The sequence below is a fragment of the Pseudophryne corroboree genome, chromosome 9 (genome assembly GCF_028390025.1).
Source record: "Pseudophryne corroboree isolate aPseCor3 chromosome 9, aPseCor3.hap2, whole genome shotgun sequence".
In the NCBI taxonomy this organism is placed as follows: Eukaryota; Metazoa; Chordata; class Amphibia; order Anura; family Myobatrachidae; genus Pseudophryne; species Pseudophryne corroboree.
The window spans coordinates 216662501-216684878 of NC_086452.1; the positions used below are offsets into that span (position 1 = coordinate 216662501).

The 22378-nt window shown below is 45.6% G+C and overlaps 1 protein-coding gene across 2 annotated transcripts in view; it reads right to left on the reverse strand.

The window, feature by feature from the left end:
* Window positions 1-22378, reverse strand: part of VAV3 (vav guanine nucleotide exchange factor 3) — a 546183-nt gene that overhangs the window by 278589 nt on the left and 245216 nt on the right. For both annotated transcript variants that reach the window (XM_063940113.1, XM_063940112.1), the window contains exon 3: window positions 626-684. In XM_063940113.1, coding sequence (XP_063796183.1) covers window positions 626-684 — 59 coding nt within the window. The remainder of the gene's footprint in view (window positions 1-625; window positions 685-22378) is intronic.

Consider the following 22378-nt stretch of genomic DNA (forward strand, 5'->3'; position numbering starts at 1 on the left):
TTCTTCCGTGTTATAATATACAGTGGCATTATGTTTTATGGATACAACAATATTTGTTTAATTGAAGTAGAACAAAAAAGGTAAATAAAAGTTATGCCACAATTTATCTCAATCCAGACTACACAATTCATTGCCCTAAAATGATCTACATAGGAATGTATGCTAAAGCACTAGATGCTCTGGCAGCCCTGACTCTTTAGATGCAAGTGGCCTACAGCATTGTTCAGCATCGAACTCCCGCTGCAAGTGGCCTAGAGCAGTAACGCGGCAATGACCTTGGGGCAGGGGTCATTACGTGTACTATAATGGATTTGAGTGGATTGCTGTGCATATAATATTCTTAAATTATAGGACCTATGGGCAGATTGAAGCGAAGTCAAATACTTAACACAATTAAATTATTATCCAGTTAAATTAAATATTTCTATTTTCTGCTAAATCACTGAGACAGTGACTTATGATCTGAACATAAATAATTGAACCACCAAGACAAATAATGGGATAATAAAAGGAATATTCTTATTCTTTTTTTTTAAAATATAGGTAGAACCGATTTCACAGGATATTCATAATTAACCTGTTTACATATTTGGTTTTTTTATAGTATGAATAGATGATAACTGACCTGATACCACACATCTGAGCATTAGGAGTATGGGAGAGTTTGGATAAAGTCTCTATAACCTGCAAACAGAAGCACAATAAAACAACATAGGTTTTTGGTAGTGAAATATTGACAAGATCTAAAAATATTACAAATAAGGCAAATATGTATATACTATAACATAACAGTTAATACTTAGGTATTAGAGTATTAGGTCAGTATAATTCCCCACAATCATTGCATTTACAGCCATCAAGGTCAAATCTTTCACAATTTGTAAAATATATGTTACAGACAAAGCAGTGACCAAATTATGGAGCTTTGCGTAAAACTATGTAACGCCAGTATCAGCACAGACAGTTTGTGCAGAGAATAGACATTTGGATTTGGTTTGCAGTCTTTTATACAGATGGAAACTGAGCAATGCAATATGAGTAATGGCATATATCATCAACCTTCAGGCTAAAGGGCCCTACACACTATAAGACATGACCAATGTGAAAGATGAACAATGTGGAAGATGAGCAATTTTTCTTGAACTTCCCAGAGCCCTGACAAATGAAATTGAGTGTACACACTAGTAGGCCCTACACACTGGCCGACATCACTCAAAGATATGAACAATCTCGTTCATTAATGAACGAGATACCGTTCATATCTTTGAGTGTGGAGGCACCAGCGATGAACGATGCGAGGCCCCGCGCTCGTTCATCGCTGGTGCCCCGTCTGCTGTGCATGCAGGTCAATATAGACGATCTCGTCCATATTTGCCTGCACTGCTACGGAGCCAGGTGACGGGGGGAGTGAAGAAACTTCACTCCCCCCGTCACTGCCCCCCCCCCCCCTCGCTGCCGGGTCACCCGTCGGCGGTATCCGCCGCCGGGTAGCTCGGCGGCGGATCGGCCAATATGTAGGGCCCTTAAGCAATATTTCAAACAATTTGAAAGACGAAATATATCTTTGGAATTGGCACTTTTAAATATTTTAATATTGGGGAGGCATTTCTGTGTGTGTGGGCAGGGCTGTAGAAGGGGGAACCAATGAAGTTTTTTCCACCTACTGCCCCACCAATTTACACTGTGCCACCAACTTAATAAAAAAATCATTTTAGTAGGTTCATAAATAATATACATTTATATATAAATATATACATATATATATATATACAGGTACACCACCGATTTTCCGGCAACCGATGATCCGGAACCTCTTTTAATCCGGACAATTTTGATTTGTCCGGATTAAAGGGGGTTAGGGACATCCTTTAATCCGGAACATTTTCTGCGCATGGGCGTAACACGCAATACGCGCAAGTGTCAGTGGGTACAGCTTCCACGGACACTGCAGGTGACACAGCAAGCATCAGTGGGGCTGTTATGGCGTCCAAGGTCACAGCAAGTACCGCACATGGGCGGAATACACAGCCTGAGCTGATACCGGTTTTGCTTATAAACAGTTTTGCATACACTACTGTGTTTATTCATTAATTAATATTATACTGTAGCATATATTTTACTATTTATTGCTTTAGAAATGTTCTGAAGTGCAAAATTAGTTTCCACCATTAATCCGGCAAAATCGATAATCCGGCATGGCACTGGAACCGAGGATGCCGGAAAATCGGTGGTGTACCTGTATATATATATATATATAAACCCATGATAATTAATTTTTTATTAAGTTGGTGGCATAGTGGAAATATAATTGGTGGGGTGGTGGGTTATAAAAAACTTCATTGGTGGGGCAGTGGGAGAAAACTCATTGGCGGGGCAGTGGGAGAAATTATGACGGAGACGCTGAGCAGCTCCTGTCAGCAGCTCCCGTCAGAGCCACAGCTAGAATGTCTAGCTGAGCAGCTGATGGAAACCGCTGACGGGAGCCGCTCAGCATCTCCGTGGAGCCGCTGCTGGGGAGGAAGTCGCTGCCGGGGAGGAAGCTGCTACCGGGTAGGAGGAGCAATGTCACATTGTGAACATTGTTCATCGTGGCTCCATACACACATGCCGTGATGAGCGATGTCACAAGTGACATTGCTCATATTGAGATGCATGCACGGCCGACCCGCGACCTGCTCTTAACGAGCATGGGTGCGCGCATCGGCCGTCGGGGGGACCATACACACTAGACAACTTGAACGATATATTCAATTCTTTTAAAAAAGTCATCTAGTGTGTATGGCCCTTAACCCCTTCCAATATAACTACTCTGTATAAGATGAACAATGTGGAAGATGAGCAATTTCTCTTGAACTCCCTGACAAACGAGATTGAGTGTACACACTGAGCTTTTTTACAAACGATCTGAACGATGAACGATCTGCTCTGCTAGGATTGTGGGGATTGAGCTGCATGCATGGACGACTGACAACATGCTTCAACAAGCGCAGGTGCGCGCATCATTTATCGTTTGCTGTGTACATACTAGAACGATCTGAACAATTTGATCGTTCACAACCATCGTTATCGCTCATATCTATGGAAAATATCTTCTAGTGTGTATGTGCCTTAACAAATATCTCTGCATATTGTTTGCTTATATAGCATCCATGCATCCCCTATTTCTCTAAGCTACCTGCAAATACCAAACAGGCTCAAGCAGTAACACCCTTAGCCAGCACTTTTACCAATTTCCTTTACGTTCACAAATTCTGAACACCCATCCCACCTAGACAAGACATCATAAAACTTAACTGTACAGTGAACGTATTGCTATACAGGGCAAAAAAGTTATTGAAAAATAGGTTTTCAGTTTTAAAAGTTCTCCTGTTTTCTCCATTCACCGTTACAGGGCACAAAGAATGTACACTAATCAGAATGTGCACTACAATGATCACTACAATACAGTGCTCATCACGGGACACAGCTTATTTCCTCTAAATAGATCATCCATAACAATTTTCTAAATAAGCCACAGACTAAAGCAAATAAAAGGCTAAAGGAAATTCTGCATTTTTTATACTGTACGAATGCCAGATATTCAAATGAATCTAAATATTAAATCCATTCTATTCCATGTGTTCACACCCATGTGTATTTAGAATTGCCCCTGAATGCGCCGTAATGCAAATTTTGTAAGTTGCCGTCTCCATTTCAGTCATTGTAAAGCATGATGCAGTAATTAAAAAATAGGAATTTAATACCTACCGGTAATTCCTTTTCTCCTAGTCCGTAGTGGATACTGGGGTCTTGTACTTTAGTACCATGGGGGTATAGATCGGGTCCACTGGAGCCTGGCACTTTAAAACTTTTAGTGTGTATGTGTGTGCTGGCTCCTCCCCTCTATGCCCCTCCTACCAGACTCAGTCTAGGAAAACTAAGAAACAACAGTGGTGAGGCAAGACGCCAACACACAACCATATTGACAGGAGGGCGCTAACCGGAACAGAGGATAGCATCACCAACCTAACCCGGATAGCACAGCTATCCTAACAATATAACGGGACCACAACGTCGGTCCAACTAAATACTTACACAGGTAAGCAGGTACGAAGCACTGAGGCGGGCGCCCAGTATCCACTACGACTTGGAGAGAAGTAATTACCAGTAGGTATTAAATTCCTATTTTCTCTTACGTCCTAGTGGATACTGGGGTATTGTACTTTAGTACCATGGGGAAGTCCCAAAGCTCCCAAACGGGTGGGAGAGTGCTGAGACCCTTTCAAAACCGCCTGACCAAACTGAAGGTCATCCTTTGCCAAGGTATCGAACCTACAGAATTTTACAAAGGTGTTTGAACCAGACCAAGTTGCAGCTCGGCACAACTGTAGTGCCGAAATCCCCCCGGGCAGCCGCCCAGGAAGAGCCCACCGACCTCGTCGAGTGGGCCTGAATAGATGCCGGCAAAGGCAGAGCCGCCGAAGTATAGGCCTGTTGAATGGTCAACCTGAGCCAACGAGCAATAGATTGCTTAGAAGACGACCGACCAATTTTGGAGACATCATAAAGGACAAACAGCGAGTCAGATTTCCGATGACGGGCCGTCCGTTTGACATAAATCTTCAGAGCCCTGACCACATCCAAGGACTCAGGACCAACGGAAACGTCAGACAACACCGGAACCACAATAGGTTGATTCACATGAAAAGCTGACACCACCTTCGGCAAAAACTGATGACGGATCCTAAGTTCCGCCATGTCTTCATGAAAAATCAAATAAGGACCCTTGCAGGACAAGGCCCCTAATTAAGAGACACGCCTGGCTGACGCCAATGCCAATAACATCACCGTCTTCCAGGTGAGAAATTTCAACTCCACCCTATGTAAGGGTTCAAACTAATCCGATTGGAGAAAAGACAGAATCACATAGAGGTCCCACGGAGCTGTGGGAGGTACATAGGGGGTTGGGTTGCATATGAAGAACACCCTTCAGGAACATCTGTACTTCAGCAACATGGCAAGCTGTTTCTGGATGAAAATAGAGAGCACTGAAATCTGGACTTTAAAGGAGCCTAAGCGTAGGCCCATATCCACTCCCGCTTGTAGGAAAAGTAGAAACCGACCAATTCTAAATTCCACAGGAGAAACCTTTCTGCTTTCACACCAGGAAACATACTTTTTCCAGATACAATGATAATATTTTGACGTTACCATCTTCCTGGCCTGGACCATAGTCCTCTAGAGCCATGGCCAGGAGGTCCAAGTACCATGCCCGTCAAGGCCAATCCGGAGCACATCCACATCCATGGTGCCGTCAGCGCATCCACTGCTATGGCCGGCGGATCCCTCGTTCTGGAACAGTGACGGCATAGCTTCTTGTTGAGACGAGAAGCCATCAGATCTATCTGCAGACAGCCCCACCGGTGAATTAACTGTTCAAACACCTGGGGATGAAGGCCCCATTCCCCTGGATGGAGGTCGTGCCTGCTGAGGAAGTCTGCTTCCCAGTTGTCTACTCCTGGAATGAATATGGCTGAGATGGCCTTGCGTTGGCCACCGCCCAGAGAAGAACTTTTGACACCTCTTGCATCACCGCTCTGTTTCTTGTTCCCCCTTGTCAGTTTATGTACGCCACTGCCGTGGCATTGTCTGATTGAACCTGGATCGCCTGACCCTTCAGGAGATGGGAGGCTTGTAGAAGAGCATTGTAAACTGCCCTGAGTTCCAGGATGTTTATTGGTAAAGTCGATTCCAGAACTGACGCTTGGAACTGGGCCCCTTGGGTCATCGCTTCCCAACCCCGGAGGCTGGCATCAATTGTCAGTAGAATCCACGGGTGGATATTGAAACATCTGCCCTCTACCAGGTTAGGAAGTTGAAGTCACCATAATAGAGAAATCCGGGCTTTCGGAGAGAGGGTCACTTCCTGATGCATATGCAGGTGAGAACCCGACCACTTGTCCATCAGATCCAGTTTAAAATTGCCGGGCATGAAACCTGCCGTATTGGATTGCCTCGTAAGCAGCCACCATCTTGCCCAGTAATCTGATGCAAAGATGGAAAGACACCCTGCGAGGACTGAGTACCGAGCGGCCCAATGCCTGGATAGCCGAGGCCTTGTCCATCAGGAGAAACACCTTTTGAGATACAGTGTCCAGTATCATTCCCAGAAACTGAAGACGCTGGGTCGGTTCCAGGTGAGATTTTTGGAAATTCAGGATCCATCCATGATCCGTGAGAAAGCGAGTTGTCAGATCGATGCAGTGTAGCAGACGTTCCCTGGACACATCCTTGATTAGGAGATCATCCAAGTAGGGGACTATGTTGACTCCCATCATGCGCAGTTGCAGCATCATCTCTGCTATGACCTTGGTGAAGACCCTCGGAGCTGTTGATAATTCAAAGGGTAAGGCCTGAAACCTGAGGTAAGCCTGCTGAGTAGGCCACACGGGAATGTGAAGGTAAGCATCCTTGACATCCAGAGACACCAGGAACTCCCCCTCCTCCAGAGCGGACACCACCGCCCTCAGGGACTCCATCTTGAATTTGAACACCCGCAGATACGGGTTGAGAGACTTCAGATTCAAGATGGGGCGCACCGAACCGTCTGGTTTGGGAATGACAAAAAGACTGGAGTAAAAACCTTGTAGCGTAACAGAGGAGGTACCGGAACTACCACCCCTGTCTGCAAGAGTTTTTGAATAGCCTCTTGCAAGGTAACTTTTGCTGCGGGTAAAGCTGGTAAGCCCAACTTGAAAAACCTGTGAGGAGGTAGTGTTTGGAATTCCAGCCGATATCTATGGGAAATGAGATTCCTAACCCAAGGATCCCAGCAGGACTCCACCCACACGTGGGCAAAGTGTTAAAGGCTGCACCTACCTGAAAATCGCCTTGTCGCTGGGGCCAACCATCACGCAGAAGGTTTAGAGGCAGGGGATCAGGTGGTCTGGTTCAGGGTGCAGGTGCAGGTTTATGGGACTTACCACAAGATCCTCTGGGAGTGATGGAGACCCCACAGCCCCTTCCTCTGAACCTTGCCACATGAAAAGACTGCAAGGAGGGTTCGGTGTAAGAACGTCTAGCAGGTGCTGCAGATAGGCAGACTTACCCGCCATTGCCTGGGAGATCCACTTATTCAATTTGTCTCCAAACAAGGCATCACCTGTAAAGGGAAGATTTTCTACACCCATTTTGGAATCAGCGTCCGCCACCCATTGACGTAACCACAGAGCTCTGCTCGCTGAGACCGCCACAGCAGTAGTGCGGCCATTAATCTTGCACAACTCCTTTATAGCCTCGCTCATAAAACTGGCAGCATCCTGTATATGTTGCAGCAGAGTAATGACTTCATCCCGGGGTAGATAGTCTAAACCATCAATAACAGTATCAGACCACTTTACCACAGCCCTGGAGATCCACCCCGCAAACTATTGTGGGGCGCTGTGCTGCCGTATAAATGGCCTTGAGCATTGTCTCAATTTTACGGTCAGCAGGTTCCTTCAGGGATACATACCCAGGGACAGGCAGTACCAATTTTTTTGACAGTCTGGATACAGAGGTATCGACCGATGGGGGGTTTTCCCAGACCTCCCTATCCTCAGCTGGAAGGGGAAACGTAGATAAAAACCTCTGAGGAATTTTTAATTTTTTTACCAGGGTTTAATTAAGCCTCCCTGGCTAGGGAGTTTAACTCCTTAGACACCGGAAAAGTAGCTGAACTCTTGGGTCTTACATGAAAGTATAACTCCTCATCTGGTTCCGCCTCCGGGTCTGGTATGTGAAGGACCTCTCTTATGGCGAAAATGAGGGCCTCCAACCCAGGGGACAGAAAGCTGTCCTCATCCATATCATCATCATCCACATCTGGCTGATCAGAACCAGAATTGGACTGTAAAGCCTGTGGCAGTGAGCATTTGTGTGAAGCCACTAGAGGGGGCTGCGAAGCCTTCCTGGAATCTCCTGCCTTAGCTACACAATCCATTGAGTGTTTTAACACCAGTCTCTCCCTTTTAGCAGCAGCTAGTTCAGAATTGACATTGTGAATCATGCTCTTAAAGCTGTTCAACCAGTCAGGTGCCTGTGAGCTGGGCCCTTGAGGAGACAAAGAACATTGCTCACACATGAGAGACCCCACTGAAGATGGGGTAAAATTACAAGCAGCACACATAACCAAGTCTTCAGACATAAGACAGAAAATAACAGTGCAGTCCTTTGCCCAACACCCCTCACAGACCCTAGAGAGCCCTTTGGAGTGACACTGAGGAGCGGACCCAGCACACAGAACACAGCAGCACAATGTATGAAAAACAGTGTATGTAAAATTAGTGCAGTGGTTTACCGCTGGCGTGCTCCCCCCTGTCTATGACCCCTGGTACCAGTTCAGACAGTCTGTAACAGCGTGGGTCCTGGAGGAACAGCGTGCATCCAGCCTTGTCGATCCACAGCAGCAGGAAAACGGCACCTTCCCATGGCTGGATCCGCTCCGGGAAGCCCCGTCCCTTGCAATGATAAGATTAAACTGGCCACAAGTGTAAAACACCATGGAAATGTCAGTTACAGTTCACAAAAAGTCTTACCTGACAGTGGGGGTCATTCCGACCCAATCGCTCGCTGCAGTTTGTCGCAGCGCAGCGATCGGGTCGGAACTGCGCATGCGCCGGCGCCGCAGTGCGCCAGCGCATGGCAGTCGTCGGTGCCCATCGATCGCCTCTGAGACAGAGGCGGTCGCCGGGCGGGAGGAGGCTGAACGGCGGCGTTAAGCCGCAGTTTAGTAGGCGCAGTCTGGCAAACGCAGGCGTGGCCGGACCGTTGGGGGGGGGCATGGCGCGGCGGCTGCGTGACGTCTCACGCGGCAGCGACACACAACTCCTGGCCGGGAGTTACTCCACAGATAAAAAGGCATCGCCTCTGTGCGATGCTTTTGTATTTGTGCGGGGGGGGGGAGGGGCGGCACTGACATGCGGGGCGGACTAGCCCCTTGCTGGGCGTCCCCCAGCATGTCTGAGTTTACGATCGTAGCTGTGCTAAATTTAGCACAGCTACGATCAACTCGGAAAATAACCCCCAGTGAGCACTGTGGGGCAATAGCCCTGAGCCAGTCCCATCCGCAGCGGGCACCGCAGCTCCGGGCCCGTGACCGCCGCCTGACATACCGCCAAACTGCACCGGGGACCCGCTAGCCAGAACCCCGGTGTAACACTCACCGCACCTGGTCTTCGGCATCTGTTAGAGGGTGGCGGCTAGCTGCTGGCGTGGGCACACGTACGGACGATGACTGATCAGCACCTCAGGAGCGCAGTGATCTGTCAGCTGGGATTACGAACCATTAACCCTCAGGAGGTTGGTTCGGTCCCCCCTCTAAGCCCCACGAAGCAGGTAGTCTGTCTGCTACCTGTAAACAATAAACTAAATTAAAATTAAAAGAAAAATCTCTGGCGCTCCAGAGAAGTGCACCCGGCTCCTTGGGCACATTTTTCTAACCTGAGTCTGGTAGGAGGGACATAGAGGGGAGAAGCCAGCACACACATACACACACTAAAAGGTTTAAAGTGCCAGGCTCCAGTGGACCCGATCTATACTCCCATGGTACTAAAGTACAAAACCCCAGTATCCAGTAGGACGTAAGAGAAAAATATACTGCTCTATATGGGAACGTGTTGTGTACATGCGCGAATATAAAACGCATTGTACTTATATAAACAGTGTGGTGTACGCCATGTGAACCACATATCTAAAGTACAGGTTTTCGCATTCATTAAGCAGTTGCGCTTTTCATGCCAATGCCTAAGCATTTATCAGCAGTATGCTATTCAATGTAGATTATCTTCTTGTATAATTGATGTACAAAGTAAGTGTGTGTTTGTCTGTTGATCACTAGAGGGAGCTAACTGCTTGGTTGTTACATCAGGATTCCTTTCCTATAAAGCAAGATCAGTATATAGAAACATAGGGGTATACTTTCTAAAGTGAGGATTTTTAGAATTGGAGATGTTGTCCATAGCAACCAATCAGATTCTAGCTATTATTTTCTAGAAGGTGCTAGATAAATAATAAGTGTAATCTGATTGGTTGTTATGGGCAACATCTCCACTTCTACAAACCTGCACTTTAGTAAATATACCCCAATGAAACAGAATTTGACAGCACATTAGAACCACTTGGCCCATCTAGTCTACCCTAAATACTTTTAGAGAAAAACTAGCGCTGGGTCAAAAAAGTCAACAAAAAGACTTTGCTGTTAAATTGGCCATAAAATAAATGGTATAAAAAAGAGGTTACAAATATAAGTTTTAATTCTTCTTTCTTAGGTGCTATGCATAGAGGCAATACGGATTAGTATATTTTTCAGTACCTTGTGCACTTCTATGACGCAGGTTATCCAGGCATTGCACTTTTCTAATCACAATGAGGACACTTTCCTTCTTCTTTTGAACTTTGTCACTTTTCTACTCACACAGGTAAATTTCCCTACCCTAATTACCTGCAATGTGCACTTAATTGTAATTTCCCAGCATTGTAAATGACTGGTGCTTTAAAAATAAAGGCATTCACGCATAAACTCCTGCATCTCTGGCTTCTCGCACCCTATTACATTAACCACCTAGGAGTGTATTCAATAAGATTCGGATCCATTCTGACATGCATTTGTCGGAAATGGATCTGACAACCCCTATTCAATGGACAGACAAATCGGACTGTCGGATTTGAGACAAATCCGACTGTAGGATTTGGCCGTACCCGGGTTCCTGTCCTGCCGCTGGGGGGAGTAACGGGGGCGGGCGGCCGATGGCGGGGGTGAGTTGGATGGCGGCGGGGGTGAGCTGGGCGGCAGGGGGAGCAAAGATCGGCGGCCGATGGGGGGAGCTGGCGGCGGGGGGACATGTCTGCGGCGGCGGGGGGAAGCGCTGCAGGGAGAGAGGTGCCTAGCCGGGGGACAGCCAAGCAAGGTACCTCTCATCCCCGTAGCCCGCCGCACCGCTCCCCGTCTCCTCACCTCAATCCGACTTGTTTTCAAGTCGGATTGAGTTTGTCAGAAAGGGGGCCAAAACCTGTCAGATTTGGCCCCATTTCTGACAGAAGCATACGGATCGGCGGCTATTCCGCCGATCCACGTGTTTTCCGACAAGTCGGGAATTCCCGACTTGTCGGAAAAAAACTGCCTCTAATGAATAGGTCGGAACCCCTTCCGACCTATTTCTGTCGGAAGCTGCCGTCTTTTCAACAAGATGGCAGCTTCCGACAGTTATTGAATACGCCCCCTAGTAATAGAACTGCACTTATATAAATAGATAACACTGGTAGGGCAGTGAGAGAGGAAAACACATATAAATGATGTGTATATAATCTCAATTTAATAACAATATAAGAAAAACACAACCAATACTGGGATCCTTACAAAGGGAATTATTATTGAAACCAGCAAATTAGAACTTATTACATGCATTTTTAAAGTTTAACAGCAATCTGGATACATTTTTATTAATTACTATTTTATATAAACTGTTTTATATATTGTTATTACATTGATATTTTATATATATATATATATATATATATATATATATATATATATATATATAATGTGTTTTGATCTCTCACTGCCCTACCAGTGTTATATATCTATCTATATAAGCACAGTTCTTTACAACAGTATATATTTTTTGCTTAGATTTTTTTGGTGGATTATTTCACCTATTCACATTAGAACTAGCTGCTCTAATTATACAGAACATTATTTTTTTTTTTGTATATATTTATAACGATAGATTGGTGCAAATTCTATACGGTTCTTATTAACGCCAAGGTATTTTTTTAATTTTCTACAGTTAAGTAAAGTCTAAAAAAAACAAAAAACAGGGTCCAAAAAGCTCCTACTGTAACTATTTATTTCAATACTGAATTTAACACGTCCCTCCTACTACACCCCCCCCCCCCCCCCCCAAAAAAAAAATGCTGTTCCAATAGCATATCAAAATGCTCCTCAATACCTTTACTCTTATGGGGAGGATGTATCAAGTAGTGAACAGAGAGAAGTGAACCAGTGGAAAAGTTTTTCTGTAGCAACTAATCAGCTTCAACATAATATACTTGATACATTTTATCTTAAAGCTATTTGGTTGCTATGGGTAACTTCTCCACTGATCTACTTGTCCCCTCTTTCCACTGCTTGATACATTAAAGCCATTACAAGTACTGTGTCTCTCAAAACACTCTGTATCCTGTTTCATTATAATCTGTAAAACACTTTCTATGGTTTTTTGGATTTTTTTGCTTTTTTGGAAATAAAACTTTTTATTACACCATTTAAATATGACATTCTCAGCAATTATAAACAACTTATGTATTAAAGCAACTGTGAGGTCACATCATGTAATAGTTACGCTTTTATATATATATAGGGGTATATTCAATTGAAGTCGAAAGCTGCCGTCTGTCGAAAAAACGTCACTTTTCAACTTTTTTTTAGGTCGGAAAAGGTTCCGACCTATTCAAAATAACCCCAAATTATTCAACAAGTCGAGGAATTCGACTTGTCGAAAAGCACGTGGATTGGTGAAATAGCTGCCAATCCGCATGCTTGTGAGATGCAGGAGCAGAGATGGGGGAGAGAGGCGGGCAGATGGGGGAGAGCAGCGCCGAGGATGTGTCACAGCCGCCGCTCACAGCAGCGTCCACCCGGCTCCAGCAAGCGAGACCAGCGGTGAAATGAGCGACCTGCTAGATTGTGACTGCATGCAGGCCAATCTAGCATCAGTGACAGCGATGCGCGTGACCGCTCATCACTGTCGCCGGCACCCCTACACATGGAGCGATGTGTTTCTAATTTCTAATCTAGTCAGATTGCTTAGAAATTAAGTGAACATTGCTCCAAGTACCCTCCTTAAGCCAATTTACTCAGGATCACCTTTATCAGCATGCTCCTATTTGAAGGACATTAACAGAGACTTTGGGGGGAATTCAAATGTTTGAAAAGTCAGTTGGGTGTCTGTTTTTTCTATCTAATAGACAGCCAACCGAATTTCAAACATTTGAATTCCCCCCTCTGAGTCTAGGGTGGCTGACAATCGTCAACACAGTGGGACTACGGGTACCGAAAAGCTTCCTACGCTCCATGTTATGACCCAACCAGATATGTGATTAATATAGATTCACTTTCTGCTAAAGGGACTAGTGTTCCTAGTACCTGTTTTGAACAGCTAGGAATGGATCTTTGTGTTTGATCGTGGACATTGCAGGAATACATCCAGACTTTGGTAGGACTCAGTAGATTCTGTAAGGCATTTACCAGATGCTTTACAGTCATTTCCTTACTCAGCTTACTGCTATTTTAGTATCTGTCTACTGCTACTTTACATTTTTGCATATTAGTTCCATTTGATATAATCCATTATAATATGTGCTATTTAATGATTTTTTTTTTTCAATTTAATTTAACTGCAGTCAATTCATTAATATTTTAATTGTGTTATTTCAATAAATTAGATTATATTGACAGCTGGTAAGAACCACTTGGCCAATCTAGTCTGCCCCTTTGTTTATCCTTTAGGAAACCTCAACCCTATTTGAGCCTTAGGTCTTTGTAAGGATATTTATATGCCTATCTCAAGTATGTTTAAAATGCTCTACTGTGTTAGCCTCTACCACCTCTGATGGGAGGCTATTCCACTTATCCACTAGCCTTTCTGTGAAATATTTTTTTTATTACATTTCCCCTGAACCTACATTCCTCCAGTCTCAGTGCATGTCCTCGTGTTCTAATACTTCTCTTCCTTTGAAGAATGTTCCCCTCCTGTACTTCGTTAAAACCCTTGCTACATTTGAAAGTTTCTATCATGTCCCCCTTCCCTTCTCTGCTCCAAACTATATATATATTACGATCTTTTAGTCTTTCCGGGTACATTTTTTGTGATGTAGGCCATGCCACATTTTAGTTGCCCTTCTTTGTATGCTAATGTATTTATATCCTTCTGGAAATATCGTTCTGTCTATGTTCCCATCGTGATCAGGACCAGGAAGTTACAGAACAAGAGGGCAAAAGCGAACTTCTGCCCTTACATCACCTTAATGTTTTATCCATTCTCCGTTTGTTTGAGGTTATTTTGTTTTATCTATGCACCATTGGACCCTCACAGGCTGGCTTCACTCACCACGCTTCGGTCTCGGTGTCTCACTACGCTTGTGACATGGAGGTCCTCTCCATGAAGGGTAAGTAGACGCTACCCGGGAGATATGGTCTCCAGCACTGGACACAGTATTCCAGATGAGGCCGCACCAATGCCCTATACAGTGGCTTTATTACTTCTTTTTTTTCCCTGCTACTATTTCTTCTCTCTATGGCTTGCAATTTAGCATCTGAATTGCCTTTCTCATTGCTTTGCTGCAATACAGTCCCTCACAGCTTCTGTAGCCACTTAGCTGTGACCATTTGAAATCTGAATCACTCCAATTAGCCAGGACAGATGTCACAAGTTCCTGCCACATTTCCAGAACCTGGTAACCGGCTGCACGTTAATTTAATATGGATCAATTATCTTCCAGCGCCGTTAGCTATTGTAATTAATGGTCCCTTTTTTCCATAAACCTTTAAGCAATAAAACGAGTAATAAATAAGTCAACGTGCACTCTGAATTAACTACTTCATGTACCTCAACGACTTAGTAAATGTAGAGGATTTTTAGAAACGTGTGTTGATACAATATTTTTAACATTATTTAGAAAAAATAAGATTTTAAACCTACCGGTAAATCTTTTTCTCGTAGTCCGTAGAGGATGCTGGGGACTCCGTAAGGACCATGGGGATAGACGGGCTCCGCAGGAGACATGGCACTTTAAGAAAGACTTTAGGTGTGGGTGTGCACTGGCTCCTCCCTCTATGCCCCTCCTCCAGACCTCAGTTAGAGAAACTGTGCCCAGAGGAGACGGACAGTACGAGGAAAGGATTTTTGTTAATCCAAGGGCAAGATTCATACCAGCCACACCAAACACACCGTATAACTTGTGTATATACTAACCAGTTAACAGTATGAAAACAACGTAGCATCAGTCCAAAACCGATGAAAACTATAACATAACCCTTATGTAAGCAAAACTATATACAAGTCTTGCAGAAGTAGTCCGCACTTGGGACGGGCGCCCAGCATCCTCTACGGACTACGAGAAAAAGATTTACCGGTAGGTTTAAAATCTTATTTTCTCTTACGTCCTAGAGGATGCTGGGGACTCCGTAAGGACCATGGGGATTATACCAAAGCTCCCAAACGGGCGGGAGAGTGCGGATGACTCTGCAGCACCGATTGAGCAAACAGGAGGTTCTCCTCAGCCAGGGTATCAAACTTATAGAACTTTGCAAAGGTGTTTGAACCCGACCAAGTAGTAGCTCGGCATAGTTGTAGTGCCGAGACCCCTCGGGCAGCCGCCCAAGATGAGCCCACCTTCCTAGTGGAATGGGCCTTGACCGATTTAGGTAACGGCAATACAGCCGTAGAATGCGCCTGCTGAATCGTGTTACAGATCCAGCGAGCAATAGTCTGCTTTGAAGCAGGGGCGCCAACCTTGTTGGCTGCATATAGGACAAACAGTGCTTCTGTTTTTCTGACTCTAGCCGTTCTGGCCACGTAAATTTTCAAAGCCCTGACTACATCAAGGGACTCGGAATCCTCCAAGTCTCGCGTAGCCACAGGCATCACAATAGGTTGGTTCATATGAAAAGATGACACCACCTTAGGCAAGAACTGAGGACGGGTCCGCAATTCCGCCCTATCCATATGGAAAACCAGATAGGGGCTTTTATGAGACAAAGCCGCCAATTCCGACACTCGCCTAGCCGAAGCCAAGGCTAATAACATGACCACCTTCCAAGTGAGATATTTTAACTCCACCGTTTGAAGTGGTTCAAACCAGTGCGACTGAAGGAAACTCAACACCACGTTAAGGTCCCAAGGCGCCACCGGAGGTATAAAAGGAGGCTGAATATGCAGCACTCCCTTCACAAGAGTCTGTACTTCTGGGAGAGAAGCCAATTCTTTTTGAAAGAAAATGGATAAGGCCGAAATCTGAACCTTAATGGATCCTAATTTTAGGCCCAAATTCACTCCAGTCTGTAGGAAGTGAAGGAAACGGCCCAGATGGAATTCTTCCGTAGGAGCATTCCTGGCCTCACACCAAGAAACATATTTTCGCCATATCCGGTGATAATGTTTCGCTGTCACGTCTTTCCTAGCCTTTATCAGAGTAGGTATGACCTCATCCGGAATGCCCTTTTCCGCTAGGATCCGGCGTTCAACCGCCATGCCGTCAAACGCAGCCGAGGTAAGTCTTGGAACAGACAGGGCCCCTGTTGCAACAGGTCCTGTCGCAGAGGAAGAGGCCACGGATCTCCCGTGAGCATTTCCAGCAGATCCGGATACCAGGCCCTTCGTGGCCAATCTGGAACAATGAGAATTGTTCTCACTCCTCTTTTTCTTATTATACTCAACACCTTGAAAGGAAGAGGAGGAAACACATAGACCGACTGGAACACCCACGGTGTCACTAGGGCGTCTACTGCTACCGCCTGAGGGTCTTTTGATCTGGCGCAATACCTCTGTAGCTTTTTGTTGAGGCGGGACGCCATCATGTCTATCTGGGGCAGTCCCCACTGACTTGCAATCTATGCGAAGACTTCCTGATGAAGACCCGACTCTCCTGGATGCAGGTCGTGTCTGCTGAGGAAGTCTGCTTCCCAGTTGTCCACTTCCGGAATGAACACTGCTGACAGTGCGCTTACATGATTTTCCGCCCAGCGAAGAATCCTGGTGGCTTCCGCCATTGCCACTCTGCTCCTTGTGCCGCCTTGACGGTTTACATGAGCCACTGCGGTGATGTTGTCTGACTGGATCAGAACTGGTTGGTCGCGAAGTAAGTTCTCCGCTTGACGTAGGGCGTTGTATATGGCCCTCAGTTCCAGGATGTTGATGTGAAGGCAAGTCTCTTGACTTGTCCAAAGTCCTTGGAAGTTTCTTCCCTGTGTGACTGCTCCCCACCCTCTGAGGCTCGCGTCCGTGGTCACCAGGATCCAGTCCTGAATGCCGAACCTGCGGCCTTCTAAAAGGTGAGCACTCTGCAGCCACCATAGGAGAGATACCCTGGCTCTGGGGAACAGGGTGATCAGCTGATGAATTTGTAGATGTGACCCGGATCACTTGTCCAATAGGTCCCATTGGAAAGTCCTTGCATGGAACCTGCCGAAGGGAATGGCTTCGTATGTTGCCACCATCTTTCCCAGGACTTGAGTGCAATGATGTACTGACACTTGTTTTGGCTTCAATAGGTTCTTGACTAGAGTCATGAGTTCCTGAGCTTTTTCTATCGGAAGAAAAACCCTTTTCTTGTCTGTGTCCAGAATCATGCCCAAGAAGGTCAGACGAGTCGTAGGAACCAGCTGCGACTTCGGGATATTGAGAATCCAGCCGTGTTGCTGTAACACCTTCAGTTAAAGTGACACGCTGTTCAGTAACTTCTTTCGTGATCTCGCTTTTATGAGGAGATCGTCCAAGTATGGGATAATTGTGACACCCTGCTTGCGCAGGAGCACCATCATTTCCGCCATTACCTTGGTGAAAATCCTCGGGGCCGTGGAAAGCCCAAACGGCAACGTCTGAAATTGGTAATGACAATCCTGTACCGCAAATCTCAGGTACGCCTGGTGAGGTGGATAAATGGGAACATGAAGGCATGCATCCTTTATGTCCAGAGATACCATAAAATCCCCCCCTTCCAGGCTGGCGATGACCGCTCTGAGCGATTCCATCTTGAACTTGAACCGTTTTAAGTATAGGTTCAGGGATTTTAAATTCAAAATGGGTCTGACCGAACCGTCCGGTTTCGGGACTACAAACAGAGTTGAGTAGTATCCCTTCCCTCTTTGAAGCAGGGGAACCTCGACCACCACTTGTTGAAGACACAATTTGTGAATAGCATTTAACATTTGAAAAACCGGCGAGGAGGCACCTCTTCGAATTCCAGCTTGTATCCCTGAGAAACAATTTCCAATGCCCAGGGATCCACCTGTGAGTGAACCCAGATGTGGCTGAAAAGTCGAAGACGTGCCCCCACTGGGGAGGACAACCTCAGTGGAGCCCCAGCGTCATGCGGTAGATTTTGCAGAGGCCGGGGAGGACTTCTGTTCCTGGGTACTAGCTGTGTTGTGCAGCTTTTTTCCTCTGCCCTTACCTCTGGCAAGAAAGGACTATCCACGTACTCTTTTGCTTTTATTTGACCGAAAGGACTGCATTTGATAATGTGGCGCTTTCTTAGGCTGTGAGGGAACATAAGGCAAAAATTTGATTTACCTGCCGTAGCTGTGGAGACGAGGTCCGAGAGACCTTCCCCAAACAATTCCTCACCCTTGTAAGGCAAAACCTCCATATGCCTCTTTGAGTCGGCATCACCTGTCCACTGCCGGGTCCATAAGACTCGCCTAGCAGAAATAGACATAGCGTTTATTCTGGAACCCAGTAGACTAATGTCTCTTTGAGCATCTCTCATATATAAGACAGCATCTTTTATATGCCCTAGAGTCAATAAAATGGTATCCTTATCTAGGGTCTCAATTTCTGCTGATAAGGAATCTGTCCATTCTGCTACAGCGCTACAAACCCAGGCCGACGCAATTGCCGGTCTGAGTAACGTACCAGAATGTGTGTAAATGGACTTCAAGGTAACCTCCTGCTTGCGGTCAGCAGGATCCTTGAGGGTAGCCGTATCTTGGGATGGCAGCGCTATCTTTTTTGATAAGCGTGTCAATGCTTTGTCTACCCTAGGGGAGGATTTCCACCGTATCCTGTCCGTTGGCGGGAAAGGATACGCCATAAGAATCCTTTTGGGAATCTGCAGTTTTTTGTCTGGAGATTCCCAAGCTTTTTCACATAATTCGTTCAACTCATGTGAGGAGGGAAAAGTTACCTCAGGTTTCTTTCCCTTATACATGTGTACCCTCGTGTCAGGGACAGGGGGTTCCTCTGTGATATGCAAAACCTCTTTTATTGCAATAATCATATAACGAATACATTTAGCCACTTTTGGCTGTAACTTTGCATCATCGTAGTCGACACTGGAGTCAGAATCCGTGTCTGTATCTGTGTCTCCTATTTGGGATAGTGGGCGCTTTTGAGACCCTGAAGGTCCCGGCGACATAGGGACAGACATGGGTCGACTCCCTGACTGTTCCCTAGCTTCAGCTTTGTCTAATCTTTTGTGCAATAAATTTACATTAGCACTTAAAACATTCCACATATCCATCCAGTCAGGTGTCGGCGCTGCCGACGGAGACCTCACGTTCATACGCTCCCCCTCCTCCCTAGGCGAGCCTTCTACCTCAGACATGTCGACACACGCGTACCGACACACCACACACACAGGGAAACTCTTATCTGAAGACAGTTTCCCCACCAGGCCCTTTGGAGAGACAGAGAGAGAGTATGCCAGCACACACCCCAGCGCTATATGACCCAGGAAGAAACATAAAATGTTTACCCAGTAGCGCCTTTTATATGTATATGCGCCAATTATGTGCCCCCCCCCCCCCTCTTGAAAACCCTCTGTCACCGTGAGTAAGCAGGGGAGAGTCCGGGGAGCTTCCTCTCAGCGCTGTGCTGTGGAGAAAATGGCGCTGGTGAGTGCTGAGGGAGAAGCCCCGCCCCCTCGGCGGCGGGCTTCTGTCCCGCTCAAAAATCTTAAAAAAACTGGTGGGAGCTCTTTATATACATGTACAGTGCCCAGCTGTAAATGTATATATGTATTTTTGCCAAAGGAGAGGTTTATATGCTGCCCAGGGCGCCCCCCCTGCGCCCTTACAGTGACTGTCGTGTGTGTGTGAGGTGTATGGGAGCAATGGCGCACAGCTGTGCGTTACCTCTGTGAAGATCAAGAAGTCTTCTGCCGCCTCTGAAGTCTTCTTTACTTCTCATACTCACCCGGCTTCTATCTTCCGCCTCTGCAAGGAGGACGGCGGCGCGGCTCTGGGACGGACGGCGAGGGTGAGACCTGCGTACCAATCCCTCTGGAGCTAATGGTGTCCAGTAGCCTAAGAAACAGAGCCTTGAAACTCACAGAAGTAGGTCTGTTTCTCTCTCCTCAGTCTGTTGCCAGCAGGCTCCCTGAAAATAAAAAACCTAACTAAAATACTTTCTGACAGGAAACTCAGGAGAGCTCCCTGTAATGCACCCAGTCTCCTCTGGGCACAGTATCAAACTGAGGTCTGGAGGAGCGGCATAGAGGGAGGAGCCAGTGCACACCCATACCTAAAGTCTTTCTTAAAGTGCCCATGTCTCCTGCGGAGCCCGTCTATCCCCATGGTCCTTACGGAGTCCCCAGCATCCTCTAGGACGTAAGAGAAATATATTTTCCGTAAGTATAGAGAGTACAAGAAGGAAAATGGGAAAGGGTTACAGCAAGTGGAATATGGTTAAATCATATTTGGAATGAACAGTATCTTCTCATGTCACATATAGTTAATGAAGTAGTACAATGTATAAGATAATGTATGGCAAGATGATAATGTACAGCAAGAAGGGAGGGTAATGGGGAAGTCAAAAGGGACAGCATTGGGGAAGTATATGTTCTGAGCTGACCAGTTAGGTGCGCAAAATGGCTTGCTGGTCCATAGATTAAGGGGTCTATTCATGAAGCAGTGAAAAGTGTGGAGAAGTGTGCCAGTGGAGAAGTTGCCCATGGTAACCAATCATCATTGAAGTAACATTTATAATTTGCATACTATGCAACTGTACGGCGCAGTACTACACTCCCTCCATTGCTGACAGCAGCTGCAGCCCCCATAGCTTGGAAGCTGTCAGATTAACCTACGGGCTACAATATGAAAAAATTACTGGTAGAGAGTTCCTCCGGAACCCTCCCTGCAATGGCCGCCACACAAGTGTGGTAAGCAGATCACGCATGCGAAGTAGTCCCTGTCCCTGCATGTGACTTTTGATACATTCAGGTGAATATTAATTTCTTATTGCTATGAATAGCAGCAATAAGAAATAACAATTATTGGAGCAGATTCAAAAATGATTTTTTTTTGTGCGCCCTCCACTAGCGGTCACCCAACGGCAGCAATTCAATTGTTCAACAGTGGCCACGGAGGACACATTTTTTCTTGCAACCTCCTGAGGTGCGAGAAAAAATGTGTTGAAACTAGGCACTTTGGGTGTCCAAACGAGAGTCTGCACGCCCAAAGCGGAAAGTTTAGATGGGTTAAGCCCTTTTAGCCGGCGAAACCGTATCTGTTTGGGCGCCACATGCGCGGTGTGCATGGGCGCCCAAACCAACTGAATTGTGACAATTGTTTGGGCGTCTAAACATTGCCATTTACACAGGATTTTCAGATTTTTTAATCGCCCTATTGGGTCTAAAACCCAATACTTGATACATATGCCCCTTTGTCTTGTTTCTAGATATGTTATGGAAGCTGATATTTTTTATGTTTGCTCACTTTGGGCTCCATTCATTAAGCACAGCTGCTCGGCACTGCTATCGTAGTATCCAACTCACTGCAAGTGGCAGTGGTGGATACTAAAACACTGGAGCAATTCAACATTGCATCGGTGTGGGGACATTATTAACTGTGGTGTGATCAGACAGTGGGATCTGGCTAACAGAGGTAATAAAAACAAGAAAAGGGCGCGCTCTCAATAGCAGCTGGTAAAGGGTGGTAAATCCCTTAAAGGTAAAAACAATAGAACAAGTGGGTGTACCAGCGCTGGCTGATCATGCACAAATATATTAATCACTAATCCGAAAGACTTAGTAAAAAGATATAACACATTTATTTAGCATTTTAAAACATATTAAAAAAGAAATAAAAATTAGAATATGCCACAATATGCCTGAATGTTGAATATTGACTGAATATACCACATAGGTGACTTAAGACACTCTTAAAAAGTTAATGTCACTGGATATGTCCATCACTAATCGGCTGTTTTGCATATAACCGATAATTGCAGGTATGAGGTATTTACCAGTGGTCCTTAGTGCAGATAATGTCCACCAATTAAATAACTGGAACCAATTTCCTCCTTAGCATGCCAGAAGAAGGTCCAGATAGGTAAGTACTGCAGTAGGAAAGTCCAAGATGGTGGTACTGGCGTGTCAATCGGATGTCACAAGTGGAAATAGGATGTCAAAATAGGCAATAAGCTCAACGCGTTTCGCTGGTTAGTGCAGTCCAGCTTCCTCAGGAGCAAGTGATGTAGTGGCTAATATGAAGCCCTTTTATACCTCATTTGAGTGGCATGATTAATTACACATGAATAAAACATAATTATAAAACATAAGCCTTTCGGATTTTTATCATATACAGGTTGAGTATCCCATATCTAAATATTCCGAAATACGGAATATTCCGAATTACGGAATT